The following is a 14,223-nucleotide window of genomic DNA, read 5'->3' as shown; positions in this document are numbered from 1 at the left end:
GGTGTGAACGCTATGGGGACATGCACGTGCATGCATGTCTCTGTGTGTGCATGTGCCAGTGTGCGTGTGTGCCTGTAGGTGTGACTGTGCCCTGCAGTACATGTGTAAGCTCTCTGCCCTGTGCCATACGCGTGCTCATAGTTCCCCATGTGCCAGCCCCCGAGATTCCTGGCCAGGCACCACGCAGATCCCCTCTGACCTGTTACATCCTCTCTCCACTCACTCCAGCCATTCTTGGCCCTTGTCCCTCTCATTCCTCACTGCCTGCCCAGCAGGCATGGCCATGACTGCGGTGTTTCCCTTCCAGCTGAGTACCAGATCCTGTGTGGGAACCAGGCCCCTGGCTTTATCATCGACATCCACACAGGGAAGCCCATCGGTGAGTACAGCCAGCCCCTTCTGACCCCACACGTGCAGCGCCAGGTCTGCTCTCTACCCTTCTACTTTCTCCCCACAGTGTCTGTGAGCATGTTTGCTTCCATTCCCTCAGCAAATTAAGCCTTGAGTAGAAGAGAGAAGGGAAAGAGGTGGCAAACATAGTTGCAAGCAGTTCACCAAGCCTTCAGGACTGTGTCCAGAGTGCCTGGGCTGCTCAGAGCTCTCCACATTTGCAGTTGTCTGTTGGTCTCAGTGCTACCTGGACAGATGGGTGGCCAGTGACCACAGACAGTAGCCAGTAGCCTGTAGCCAGGTAGATCTAGAATTCACGTGTGATAGACCTGGCATTTGTATTGCTAGCAGCACAGGCATTACAGCCTCAGGGTGCTGAGAGCTGAAGTTTCAGGTTTGTATTTTGGTAGATGGAAAGTCAGAGGTGCTGGTGAAAGCTATGGAATTTGCGGAGTGTCTATGGAAGTTCTGCAGTCCTGAAAGATGGAAGCTTGTGAGACACCAGATTAATTAATCATTGCTTCACCTGGTCATGGCATTGCCAACCTGACCCCAAGAGAATGAAAAGGAGGGAGATGACTTCATCTTCCACTCCAAGGAAGCAAGAGTTCAGAAGCATGGGCCATGCTACAGAACGTGTCAGTCACTTGTGTGGGACTGAAGGGCTGGCAGGCCTGGTGGTGAATTGTACTGAACACAGAGATAAGAGTCAGGGCCCCTCAAGCCATCTCAGTGTTTCAGTGGCCTCCCTGATCTTCCCAGTTCCAGCCTGGTATCACAGCCTGAGCTAGTGTTTATGTTACTGCAGCGGTATACTCGGAGAAAGCAAGGTGGATGTCCTGAGTAGGATCCCTCCCAGCATGTGCTGTGCAGGCTCTGCCAGCAATCCTATGGCTCCTGTGACTTACAATCTTGTGTGGCTCTGTTGGGTAGGCAGAATTCTGCAGAGCGGTCCTAGCCTGGCACTATCTGCAGGATCCAGTACTAATCCTGCAAGAGTTGCTCCACTGGTTGCCTGGTGGCCTTTCCCTGATAAATCTTCTTTCTAGAATGAACAAGGGCAATAGTATTCCAGTTGTGGGGGGTGCTTTCTTTGTGCCTTCCTAGTTTGATGACAAATGTTATCTGTGTCTAGATATCGATGAGTGCAGTGAGATCCCTGCTATCTGCACGAATGGTGTCTGCATCAATCAAATTGGCAGCTTCCGATGCGAGTGCCCCATTGGATTCAGCTACAACAACATCCTGCTCATCTGTGAAGGTAACAGAGCAGCCAGGACAGTGCTGCCAAGGGTGCCTACGGGGCGGGGGGGCTCAACGTAGCACTAGCATCTCCCCAGCTCATGGGGCATCAGGGTCAGCGCTGTCAGCCAGACATAGATAGAATCCACACGTTCTCAGCCTTCTTGAATTTATTTGACTTTTCTACATCAAATCTTGGACAAAAAAAATGCTGATTTTTGTGAATGTTCCTTTCTGGTTTTCTCCTCCTCTGGTTTTAGTGGGGTTTGTTTGTTTTCTTTTGTTTGGTTTGTTTTTGCTTTTTTTTTAGTGTTTGTAAATGCTATTGTTTAAAAGAGTTGAATTATACCTAAGATGCATTATTTTATTGCAAAACAATAGAAAAATGATGAGACTTCTTGGAACAAACCAAGGGTAAAAATTCAGTTGATTCCAATTAGCCTCTCCAGCCCTACCAGGATAATGCCTGGTGAGTTGTTGGCACTCTGCACAGTCAAGGTGCGCACTTCTCTCCTCCCGCAGACATTGATGAATGCAGCAGTGGGGAGAACCTCTGCCAGCGCAATGCTGACTGCATCAACATCCCCGGCAGTTACAGGTGCGAATGCTCAACTGGATACAAGCTGTCGCCGAGCGGAGCCTGCGTGGGTAAGATGGGAGCTGTTTGCTACCTATTCTAAAGGCACGTGTGGGAGGTGCTGACTCCCCTAGGCTATTCATCTGGCTTTTCAGACCACCCTGTGTGGACCCAAGGAAGGACAGGATGAAGGATATGCCAGGCCCATGCACTGGTTCCTGGTCTTTTGTCAAGCCTGGGGACCTGTGCTGTGATTATGGGATGCTTACACTTTTAGAATAATTCCAAGGGACTGTGGGCCCCTGGGGGTAAAAAAGGATCTCTGTGAATTACAGCTTTAGTTTGGCAGCTCAGGCCATTTGCTTTAATGAAACTTACTTTTTTAGAGATTGCAGATCAAAAAATCCTCTTGCTTCTTCTCTTTGAAGAGCCATCTCTCAGAAAACTCAGATCCCATTCTGCTGTGCTGTTGCTCACAAACACAGCAAGCAGGGGTCTGCAAAAGGTTAGCACCTTGACTTCTCCCATTTGGTCCATCCCTTCTGCTCACTGGTGCCCACTTTGCTTTGTTTTAGGTCGCAATGAATGCCAGGAGATTCCCAATGTCTGCAGCCATGGGGACTGCGTTGACACCGAGGGCAGCTACATCTGCATCTGTCATAACGGCTTCAAGGCCACCGGGGAGCAGACCATGTGCATGGGTCAGTGTGACTGCCCCAGCCCTGCAATGGCCTTTTGAGTGAATCACGATATCAGGATGGACGTGAGCTCTCCCCAGCACCTGCTGGGTAGTGCCAAGGACAGCCAAGGACATGGCCTCTGTGTCCTCTTAATCCCAGGCTGGCCTTGCAAATCCATAGACGTGTGCAGCTCTCTGGACCCTGTCTGCACATCCAAGACAGTGTCTCTCAGCTCACATCGCCCCTCAATCATCTGTGTCCTTTTCCCTGCAGATATTGATGAATGTGACCGGCAACCCTGTGGAAATGGGACCTGCAAGAACACGGTTGGCTCCTACAACTGCCTTTGCTTCCCTGGCTTTGAGCTAACACACAACAATGACTGCATGGGTGAGTTACACGCAGTCCCGACCACACGGGTAACGGGATGATTGGTGTCATCTGGCAAGAGCTGAGGGGCACTCCCTGGGTGTCACACAGTGGCATGCAGGGGGTGACTCTGGGTGCCACATGGCAGCTGTTATAAGAGTGATGGCTGAGGGTTACCTGTCAGTGGCTATGGGGGTAGTTGGATGTGTTACCAGTCAGAAATAAGGGGCTGGTGAAGGTGGTACACTGACACTCACGCTGTGCATATCTCTTCCCACTTTTCTTGTCATTTCCCTCCCACAGACATTGATGAGTGTTCCTCCCTGGTGGGGCAGGTATGTCGAAATGGCCAGTGCATCAATAGCATCGGCTCCTTCCAGTGCCTGTGCCAAGAGGGTTATGACCGGACCCCTGATGGGAAGAACTGTGTAGGTGAGTGTACGGGGAGCAGGCTAGTCCTTCTCAGTGAGTTACGCCGTATGCTGGCATGGCTGGCACGGTGTAGTGCTAAGAGACCCGGTCCCCAAGCTGGTCTACCTAAAGTGGTAGACTTGGTCTGCCCCAAGTCCTGTCAAGTCAAAGCATTGTCATTTGACTGCCAATGGAAAACTGGATTGGACCCCACTACACCTGTGTCTCTGTTCCAGCAATGCCAGGAACAGTCATGCTAGTGCCTTTCAACCAGCTGAGACCTGCAGACAGAGAGGGCAAATATTGTCTTGTCCATGCTCCTAAAGCATGCAGAGTCGTACCAGCAATACCTTAAGAACTACCGTGCAAGGCAGGACTGGCTTTGCTTGAGATGGTCCCTGTGCTGGTGCAGCCTCTGGGGCTGCAGGGACAAACAGGCACGTTGTACCCTGGTTACTTATGTCCACCACACTGCAGAAAAGGTACCCTCCACCTGAATTCTCAGACCTGAGCACAGACACTGCCATTGCTTATTTCCCCTCCTCTGCAGACATCAATGAGTGTGTGAGCCTGCCTGGGACCTGCTCCCCCGGTACCTGCCAGAACCTGGAGGGCTCCTTCCGCTGTATTTGCCCCCCTGGGTATGAAGTACAGAACGACAACTGCATCGGTAATGTTGGCTCTCTGCCTCCTCCATTCTTAGCACAGCATGTGGTCACCTTGGGCTATTCTCAGAGCAACCATATTCTTCCTGGGTGGCCTGGGGCATGCATCACCACCCCCAAATATCCTCTTGAAAGCAATTGGGCACAGAGCAAGGCAAGGCCTGCTGCCAGGACAGGAGAGGGTCAGTGGTTTTGCTGTACCCTGACCTCTTCAATTGTCCCATTTGCCCTGAAGGTGGGTTAAAGGGTAAGGCCAGGCTTTCTGTCCCCAAGAGGGGTGATGACCTGTGAGCAACAGAGCTCCCCAAACATCCTGACTTCACCTGCTTTTAATGCAATGAGCAAAGGAGTGACCTTTGGCTGCTCTGTAAGTAATGCATCTGCAATGGTCCCAGATATCAACGAATGTGAGGAGGAGCCCAACATCTGCCTCTTCGGGACGTGCACCAATACTCCTGGCAGCTTCCAGTGTGTCTGCCCTCCTGGCTTTGTGCTGTCTGATAACGGACGACGGTGCTTTGGTGAGTGTGGCTCTGCCTGCAGGGTGGTGAGGAAGTACAGGACATGGTAAACATTAGGACAAGAGGGAATGGCCTCAAGTTGCGCCAGGGGAGGTTCAGGTTGGATATTATGAAAAATTTCTTCTCAGAAAGAGTGGTTAGGCATTGGAGTAGGTTGCCCAGGGAGGTGGTGGAGTCACCATCCTTGCAGGTGTTTTAAGAAGAGGGTAGATGTGGTACCTGGGGACATGGTTTAGTGGGCAATGTTGGTGGTAGGGGGATGGTTGGACTAGATGATCTTAGAGGTCTTTTCCAACCTGAATGATTCTATGGAACACAAACACCACAGATAGAGTCAGGAGCTGGCACAGCGCTATTGCTGCCTGCTGTGCCCCCTTAGGGGTGTGCTCAAGACAGAAAGTGTTGGGGGGAGAGGGAGGAAAGGAAGAGAGGCATGATAATAAAATATCCTGGTTTGCCACCAGTTTATGCACAGCTCCAGGACAACTTGGTGTCTCTGAGCCAAAATTTAGGGGTGTGTGGGCTGCTCCCTTCCTCTGCAGCAGCACTGCCTGCCTCTAGAGCCATCCTGGACACAAGCGTCCAGAAGAGGACCTTCCTCATACTGAAAGGGAAAGGGGAGGATGGCATAACCACTGGATGTCTGCAATGACCTGTGCATCTCACTGTCCTTCCACAGACACTCGCCAGAGCTTCTGCTTCACTCGTTTTGACAATGGGAAGTGTTCTGTCCCGAAGGCCTTCAACACCACCAAGGCTCGGTGTTGCTGCAGCAAGATGCCAGGAGAAGGCTGGGGAGACCCGTGTGAGCTGTGCCCACAGGAAGGGAATGGTAGGAGTGCTGAGCCCCAGCTCCATGGGAGATGTGTCTGTGTGTGCCTTCAACGTGAGCAGTATGGGGAAAGTGTGCAGGTTAGGCCAGACAACCTGCAATGAGAGCTGTCCAGCAGAGAGGGCTCCTTCATCTCAGGAGTACTGCTTTGAAACCTAGTAGCCCTTACTAGACTGCAATATTCCCTGAGCCTCCAGCAACCATAGTCAGGTTATTGGGAAATGGATTGCTTAGTTCTGTTTTGGATATGCTCTTGTTTCTTGGTGGGACTTTAGATAAGGCAAAAGTATCTCAGTGCTTCCAGATGCGAGGTGGGCATAAGTGTTTCCCATACAGCTCTGAGGGTGTAAGCATGTCTAAGCATATCTCACTTTTCTACTTTATTCCAGTTGCCTTCCAGGAGCTGTGTCCTTATGGTCATGGAGCCATCCCAGGCCCAGGTGACACCCGAGAAGGTAAGATCTGATCTAGGGATGAGAAGAAATGTGTCCTGTGGGTGTGAAGGACATCAGCGTAGAAGCAACCAAACTTAGGCTATCTGGAGAGTAGGGTTGCATGCCAGTGGCAGCAAGGGAGGGATGTAGGACTTGGTGCCCTCCCAAGCCCATTGTCTCTGCTCACCAGCCCTGGAGAAGACAGAGATGTTTCTAGCCACGTGCTCACATGAGGTTTTGTTGCCTTGGTTTCCCCTCTAGATGTGAATGAATGCTCAGAGAACCTGGGTGTCTGCATAAACGGGGCCTGCATTAACACTGACGGCTCCTTCCGCTGCGAGTGCCCCTTTGGGTACAACCTGGATTACACAGGAGTCAATTGTGTAGGTAAGGGTCTGAGTGGGAAGCACCGCTCCCTCTTGCATTTATCCTCCTGATGTTAAAGTCTGTGAGCATGCTCACGTGTGAAAAGAAAGATTTTTGAATTTACTTCTCCCCTGCCCCTTCCTTTTTTAACCCTGGCTCCTGACTTTGCTGGGCCTTTTTGAATGCTCTGCCTGCATCTTTCCTATGTAACTCATCCGCTTAACACAGTCCTGGCTTCCTTCAGATACAGACGAATGCTCCATTGGCAACCCTTGTGGGAACGGTACCTGCACCAACGTGGTGGGAGGCTTCGAGTGTGCTTGTGACGAGGGCTTTGAGCCAGGTCCCATGATGACATGCGAAGGTAACACTGCTGTGGGGTGAGAGGTGGGAGAAACCAAGTAAACACGTTCCTTCCTTCCACTATCCCTTTAGCTTGGATAACACTCTCCCAGCCAGATTTGGACTCTGCAGTCTTTCACTTACCGAAGTCATGTTACATTACTCCATCCTGGCTGGGAGATGTAAGGGAAGAGCTGAAGAGTTTGAACTTTCCGTGAGGAGCCCATGGGTTTCCTGCTCCAGCTTCCTTCCAAATGATGGGTTTTGCTCAAACTTTAAGAGCCAGTCTGGCTGAGGCCTGGGAGAATGTTTCTCACAGCCAAACTGGCAGGGATCGCTGACATGTTTTTTGCTTTCTCTCTCACACAAGATGGGTATTTTACCTGGGAAATCCCCAGCCAGTGAAGAATGGTGGACATGTAGGGCTGATATAACGAGTCTTCTTAGCTCTCCTGGGACACACTGCAGCTGTGGTCTTCTTGTCTTGGGTTGTTGGAGGTTAATGTCACATAAAAAAGTGTGAAGCAGATATCTGGGGACTCTCTTTTGTCCTTTACAAGGTTTTTATTCTTCCCTGATGGTCCTTGCAGTCCCCTGCCTCTTTTCCATAATTCTCACACTTCTACAGACTCTCTGGGGCCAGCAAGTGCCTTATTCTCTTTGCTAAATCTGTGCCTAGCCCCAACAGTGGCAGTGGTTCCCACAGGGTCCTTCATCCACCTGCCTCCGTAGCCACCTGTACACGAACTGGGTACCAATTGGGTACCCAGAAAACCACAGCCATATCTAGGCTGTGTTCATGTCCCCACTTCGTCACCGCCTGGGTGAGTGAGCAGCAGTCAGGTCAGCCTGGCTAGTCCCTACCTCCATGTACATCACAGCTGGTCCCCTTTGGCTTCCTCTGAGACCAGAGCCCAGGGTGAGTGCTGGAGGCCTACCTGAAGGCAGGAGCTGCCTCACCAAGGTCCTGTCTCCATCGCAGTTGCTCAGACACCACCCGTCTGTCCTTCTGCAAGAGCAGACCATGACACGAAGCCTTGGTGAAGCCCAGAAAGTTCTCCTGAGATGCCTGCACAGGCAGAGAATCTTCCTGGGGAGGTCCACTGACATTACTGTCCAGCTGATCCCATTCAGAGCACAGAGTCAAGCTCTCCCCTCTCTCCTGCCTCCCAGATATTAACGAATGTGCACTGAATCCCCTGCTCTGTGCCTTCCGCTGCATCAACACCTTTGGCTCCTACGAGTGCACTTGTCCATCTGGATACGCCCTCCGAGAAGACAGAAGGATGTGCAGAGGTAAAATACCCCTTCTGCAGCCATCTGGGCCCATTTGGGTCCCACACGCTCCCAAGAGCCCGGCCCTTAGCCTGTCTCTGGTGCTGTACAGAGAGAAGGCAGGACTTCTGGGCTGGTGTCTCTTGGCTTGTGTTCACTCTCACATCTACCCTGGTGTCTGAGCTGTGTGCCAGCCAGCCTTGACCAAGGCAGTAGGGATTGACAGAGCACTGCAGATGTGAGCACTTGGTCTTTAGGTGCCCCCACAGTGGTGTAGATCTGGAAGGATGAACACGGTCTCATGAAGTTCTCCCTTGCAGATCTGGATGAGTGTGTAGAGGGTCTGCACGACTGTGAGTCTCGAGGAATGCTGTGCAAGAATCTCATTGGCACCTTCATGTGCATCTGCCCACCAGGAATGCAACGCAGGCCTGACGGAGATGGCTGCACAGGTACCAAGGATCATGCTGGGAGGGTTTCCCAGTGGAGCTGTAGACCATCCTAGGTGGAGACCTGTAGCCTTCATTGATATCCTGTCAAACAAGTCCGTTCTGGGGTACCTCATGGGTCAGAAGTTCTTGTTTTATTAGATGCCTGCACACCCAAATCTCTGCTCATCAGTGGACCCATGTGTTCCAGCACAGGATGACACACTGCACCTAGTGTCCTTTCTCCTGATTTTTTCTATGTCTGTGTCAAGCCTCTTTGCACTGAGCTGCTTTTGGAAGGGCCAGTGCTGGCTAACCCAGACCTGTACAGTATTAGGTACAAACGGAATGCGTGTTGTGCCCAGATCCACTCCTGGTCTGGCAGCTTGGCCACTTGCAGGTGGAGAATGTGCAAACCAGGGCTGGGCACTCAGCTGCCCTGCTTTGGGGGAGGTCCAAGGAAAATGAACGTGTTTCTCAGCTGTCTGAGAATGTGGGAGTGTTCCTCAGGGATTATGTGAGGGATTTTCAAACTGAGTGCTAGCATGGGAACTCATGGAAAGCTGCAGTTTGTCCTGGGCCTCACTGCAGCTCTTTATGGCTCCTTCCTTCCTAGATGAGAACGAATGTCGCACCAAGCCTGGAATCTGCCCCAACGGCCGCTGCATCAACACAGTGGGAAGTTACCGCTGTGATTGCAATGAAGGCTTTGAAGTCAGCCCCTCTGGCACAGAGTGTATCGGTAACTACCATGTCCTGGTGGGTCTTGAGCAGTCTCTTGTTAGTAGCAGGTGTCGCTTTTCAGGTGCTTCAGGATATTGGAGGGGAATTTGCCCAAGTGAATATTTGAAAATGTTGAACCACTTCATCTATACAGAAAGTGGGAGCTGCCATCCTCGGGTCAGGCTGCAATTTCAAGCAGTGCCAGAGAGTGTTTCTGAGTACAAGAGATGATAAAGTCTGTGAAAGGACTCTTGGAAAGGGTAGAGTCAGGGACTAGCCTGGACACCCAGGTCCCAGCGTGCAGGGAATGGCCTGGGTTGCCCCAGAAGACGGGTTGCTGGGGCATCAGCTTTGCCTTTCACATTGTCCAAAGCACCCTAGCTCCATGCTGGAATTGACACAGGCGGGTCAGGTTGCTCCGTTATCCTTGGTGCTGACATTGTCTCACATCCTGAACTTGTCTCCCCACTCTCTCTATCCAGACACCCGCCAGGGATTCTGCTTCACCGAAGTGCTGCAAACCATGTGCCAGATGTCCTCCACCAACCGCAACCTGGTCACCAAATCTGAGTGCTGCTGCAACAGTGGGCGCAGTTGGGGCCCCCAGTGTGAGCTCTGCCCCCTTCCTGGAACTGCCCAGTACAAGAAAATGTGTCCTCATGGTCCAGGGTACTCTACTGATGGGAGAGGTGAGCTGGGGGCCAAAGCAAATTTAGTGCAGAGAAGAGAAAGCAGAGACGTGGGTACAAGCAGAATTCCACTGGAAACTGTCTGGGACAGGTCTACACAGTGCCTGGAGCAGACAAGATGCCTCTGTGACATTATTTACAATTCCCTGCATGTAATCTCTGGCTCTCAGGGAGGGCCTGAGTTGCCCTGGCAGAGCGTAGTCACAGGAGCATGGGGTCCAAGGCAACATTGGCAGTAATGGGTCCTTCTCTCCCTCTCACAGACATCGATGAGTGCAAGGTACTGCCCAACCTCTGCAAGAATGGGCAGTGCATCAACAGCATCGGTTCCTTCCGCTGCCACTGCAGGCTGGGCTACACCGCAGACATCACAGGCACAGCCTGTGTGGGTAAGTCAGAAGAAGGAAACCCATTCTTTCCCGGGAGGGTGACAGAGCACTGGAACAGGTTGCCCAGGGAGGCTGTGGAGTCTCCTCTGGAGATATTCAAAACCCTCCTGGATGCCATCCTGTGCAACGTGCTCTAAGTGACCCTGCCTGGCAGGGGGTTGGACTAGATCTGCAGAGGTCCCTTCCAACCTTGACCATTCTATGACTGTAATTTCTCCGTACAGCCCTTGGCCTTGGCAGGCCTCCCTCTTCCCCTGCTTTTCAGCATGCAGAGAGGGTCCTGTAGCCCCCACCTGGGTCCTGGTCTCCACCTCTGTCCCTACTGCCCTGTGTATAGATGGCAGGGCTCTGCAGACTTTGTCCTATTGTATGGCAATACATCAAAGTCATCCCTCCCTGCTGTTTAACTCTTTAAAACCCAGGGTCCTTATTTTCTCCCACTGACTGCAGGGGTCACAGGGACATGGGGGTGCAGGGGGTGGGTGTGTGAAGAGATCCAGAGATGAAGGTTTGTGAGCAGCCAGACCTTTCACTGGCAGACCAACAGGCTCCAGCCAGCCTGAATGCCACTTAGGGAATCCAGATGTTGACATAAAAGGCACCCCTGGAATCATAGCTGCAGGTCTCTGGGAAATGATAGGAAATAGGAATAGGAAATGAGGAGGAGGAGGATGTGCCACACTTCCAGTATTGAGATGGTGTTCAGGACCATGCCAGCAGCAGTGTCCTAGGTACAGAGTGGAAAAGAGGTCTCGGCTCCCAGAAACTAAGCTGTGTGTGAAGGGTAGATACGACCTTGAGCACCGGGCCAGGATTCTTCTCTGAACATCTGGGACCTTTCTCCAGCTCTGTGCCATCCAGCCTTGCTCGAAGTTACGGGCCGTTTTCAGAGCCCATTGCTGCCGCTCCCTGCAGGGCAGAGGTGGCAGCGCCCAGAAATAGGGGCCTGACCCCATCCCTGATGTTCCTAGCACTCAAGAGGAGCATACACCCGTCTCCTCAGCCAGGAGGGAACTGGGCAAGATGTCACTCAGGTACACCAGGTCACACCACATCATATGTCTGAGCAGGGAGGTGATTCAGCCCTTTTCCTTAGGAGATCTCATAGATTTATTGTGCTGGCTCCAACAGGGATGCTCCCTCAACGCCTCTGTCTCTGCTCCTCTGCTCACCTGCTTCCTGGAGAGTGGAAAAGATGCATTTGTCTGGGGCAGGGAGTGGGGACCCCATGCAAAAGATGCATTTGTCTGGGGACCCCATTCAGTAGCACAGCCTGTGAATGCTCTGTCTTGTGTCTCTCAAATCCAGATCTGGATGAATGTAACCAGTCCCCTAAGCCATGTAACTTCATCTGCAAGAACACAGAGGGCAGCTACCAGTGCTCATGTCCCCGAGGGTATATTCTACAAGAAGATGGGAAGATCTGCAAAGGTATTCACCCAGGAGAAGGATGCAGCAGAGATCCTGTCTCATCTCTGACAACTTGGAGACTGCAAGAGCTGATTAAATGTGACAGACCAGTCAGGTCCTTTTGTTCAGACACAGGACAAGACTAGGGAAGGAGAAAGGTGCCCTACTGGACCCTCCTGAACTGATTTCATCCCTCTACAAACACTAGATATGTCTCATCAGGAAAAATATACTCCTTGCCCCTTCCTACAGATTGCACAGCATATTGCGAGCTGTGCTGAGTTCCTGGAGCCTTGATCCAGTGTGTATCCTACAAGTGGGTCGGGCATCTCAGAGTCACCATAAGGGCTCCTCCTTGTGCTGCCATCTGCCAGGCTGGGGCTTTGCCCACCTCTCCCAGTGCTGATATATCAGGCTGCAAGTAAGGTGGTCCGAGGGTCTGGGAGGGTCTGGGATTTGGGGCTTACAGGAGAGACAGAGAAAAATCTGGCTCCCAAATATGTCTGTATGCAATCGGAAGTCAAGGTAGTTGAGGTGGGGAGAGGCTACCTGGACTTGTGATTCTCATCCAAGAACTTTGCGTGTGCTGTTCTGAGGCTGGTCTGTGTCAGTTCCTGATCTGCCCAGGACCACTGTATATGCCCAGAACCACCATATACATGCGGGTATCATTGACTCAGACACCAAAGATCAGCTATCTCAGTAAAATAAACTGAGACGCATGTTCTTATGCTTGTTACTTCAGACTTGGATGAATGTTCCACCAAGCAGCACAACTGCCAGTTCCTGTGTGTGAACATTATTGGAGGATTCAACTGCAAATGTCCCCCAGGCTTCACTCAGCACCACTCATCCTGCATTGGTGAGTAGAAGCATTCACTGCTATGCTGTGCAGCACCACAAGTGTGCCCGGGGGGTTAGCTTCAACCTCATCAGAGACTTCCCTGCCCCTCTCCAGCCAGCCTGGTACTGTGCATCTGACTTGTCTCTGTTACGGAGGTTTAGCTAAGTACCAAGATGCCAAGCAGCTGTCCATAAAGCTGCGCTATCCTTGGGGCTGGACTTACAGGCAGCTGCCGGTGTTTTGCAGACAATAATGAGTGCACAGCTCAGCCCTCTCTGTGTGGAGCCAAAGGACAGTGTCTGAACACCCCAGGGAGCTACAACTGTGAGTGTCAGAAAGGATTCTCCTTGGACAGCTCTGGTGTCAACTGTGAAGGTGGGTCTTTGTCTCTGGAACTTTGACAGAAACGTGTTCCATGTGGAAGAGTTCCTAGTTCACTCACAGTCTCTAGGGTAGCTCTGCCCAGCCAAGAAGGGTTCACTCCTTACTGTGGGAGCCCAGAAATCCAGGAAAGGATTTGACCTGTGTCTCACTATGAGAGACCTCATGCCCCCCAAAAAAACACCAAGTGCTAAGCTAAAGGAAAGTCTGTGTTCAACGCAGGCAGCATGAGGCAGAACAAACTGATAATAGTCCAGGCAGACCAAAAGGCCGTAAAGCAAAAAATATCCAAGCAGAAGCTACAAGGGGATGTACATGGACCTTGGGACTGAGGGTTTTATTCAAGTCCAAGCCGCAGAGCTATAATTAGGCAGAAGAACCACCCACCTACATGCACACCCTGATGGATGCTGAGTCCCAAGCATGTACCACATGCACATGGTCCCTGTGCGCCTGGTGCTGCCCACAGGACAGCAATTTATCTGACTGCTGTCTGTTGTGTTACATTGCTGCAGATGTGGATGAGTGCGATGGAAACCATCGGTGCCAGCATGGCTGCCAGAATGTGCTCGGAGGCTACCGCTGTGGCTGTCCCCAGGGCTATGTGCAGCACTACCAGTGGAATCAGTGCGTGGGTGAGTGTGGGATGAGGGCTCTTGGATACTGGAGCTGTAGGGTGTGGGAAAGAGCCTTAGCTTTGAGTCTCTCTCCAGCCACCCTGACCATCTCTGACAGTGGGTTCTGGGTTCATCTCTGCAAATCCAGCACTGCAGTTCCTGCCCTGCCCCAGAAGCAGGCCATGCCTTCACCCAGAATTGCTGCTCTTGCCCTGCCCCAGTCTCTGAGCTCCCACTGCTTTTGATGCCAGCAGCGCTCTATATTGAAGGGGAATGAAGGCAATGCTCTTCCACTGAGTTTCTAACTAGTTCTGCTGTCTTTGGGTGCAGATGAAAATGAGTGTTCCAGCCCCACTGCCTGTGGCTCTGCCTCCTGCTACAACACTCTGGGAAGCTTCAAGTGTGTCTGTCCATCTGGCTTCGATTTTGACCAGGCCTTCGGGGGGTGCCAGGATGTGGATGAATGCTCAGCAGGTGGCAGCCCCTGCAGTTACGGCTGCTCCAACACAGACGGAGGCTATCTCTGTGGATGTCCTGGAGGCTACTTCCGAGCAGGACAAGGGTAAGAGAGCAGCCAGCATGTCAGTGTTGGGGCACCTGGTATCTTTTCCATTAGGAAGATGCCAGGCACACTTCTG

At 51.9% G+C, this 14,223-nt stretch overlaps 1 protein-coding gene across 3 annotated transcripts in view; it reads left to right on the top strand.

Annotated features, from left to right (window-relative positions):
* The window catches only part of FBN3 (fibrillin 3), a 117,124-nt gene that overhangs the window by 98,180 nt on the left and 4,721 nt on the right, over positions 1 to 14,223 (top strand). For all 3 annotated transcript variants that reach the window (XM_083811440.1, XM_083811438.1, XM_083811439.1), the window contains exons 42-63: positions 308 to 379; positions 1,526 to 1,651; positions 2,155 to 2,280; positions 2,785 to 2,910; positions 3,163 to 3,279; positions 3,562 to 3,690; positions 4,220 to 4,339; positions 4,730 to 4,855; positions 5,535 to 5,687; positions 6,077 to 6,142; positions 6,383 to 6,508; positions 6,732 to 6,851; positions 8,003 to 8,125; positions 8,425 to 8,556; positions 9,149 to 9,274; positions 9,738 to 9,944; positions 10,208 to 10,333; positions 11,642 to 11,764; positions 12,489 to 12,605; positions 12,834 to 12,962; positions 13,484 to 13,603; positions 13,916 to 14,147. In XM_083811440.1, coding sequence (XP_083667566.1) covers positions 308 to 379; positions 1,526 to 1,651; positions 2,155 to 2,280; positions 2,785 to 2,910; positions 3,163 to 3,279; positions 3,562 to 3,690; positions 4,220 to 4,339; positions 4,730 to 4,855; positions 5,535 to 5,687; positions 6,077 to 6,142; positions 6,383 to 6,508; positions 6,732 to 6,851; positions 8,003 to 8,125; positions 8,425 to 8,556; positions 9,149 to 9,274; positions 9,738 to 9,944; positions 10,208 to 10,333; positions 11,642 to 11,764; positions 12,489 to 12,605; positions 12,834 to 12,962; positions 13,484 to 13,603; positions 13,916 to 14,147 — 2,842 coding nt within the window. The remainder of the gene's footprint in view (positions 1 to 307; positions 380 to 1,525; positions 1,652 to 2,154; positions 2,281 to 2,784; positions 2,911 to 3,162; positions 3,280 to 3,561; positions 3,691 to 4,219; positions 4,340 to 4,729; positions 4,856 to 5,534; positions 5,688 to 6,076; positions 6,143 to 6,382; positions 6,509 to 6,731; positions 6,852 to 8,002; positions 8,126 to 8,424; positions 8,557 to 9,148; positions 9,275 to 9,737; positions 9,945 to 10,207; positions 10,334 to 11,641; positions 11,765 to 12,488; positions 12,606 to 12,833; positions 12,963 to 13,483; positions 13,604 to 13,915; positions 14,148 to 14,223) is intronic.

This window comes from Anser anser, assembly GCF_964211835.1.
Source record: "Anser anser genome assembly, chromosome: 25".
Classification (NCBI taxonomy): domain Eukaryota; kingdom Metazoa; phylum Chordata; class Aves; order Anseriformes; family Anatidae; genus Anser; species Anser anser.
This window is presented reverse-complemented; position numbering and strand designations above follow the sequence as displayed.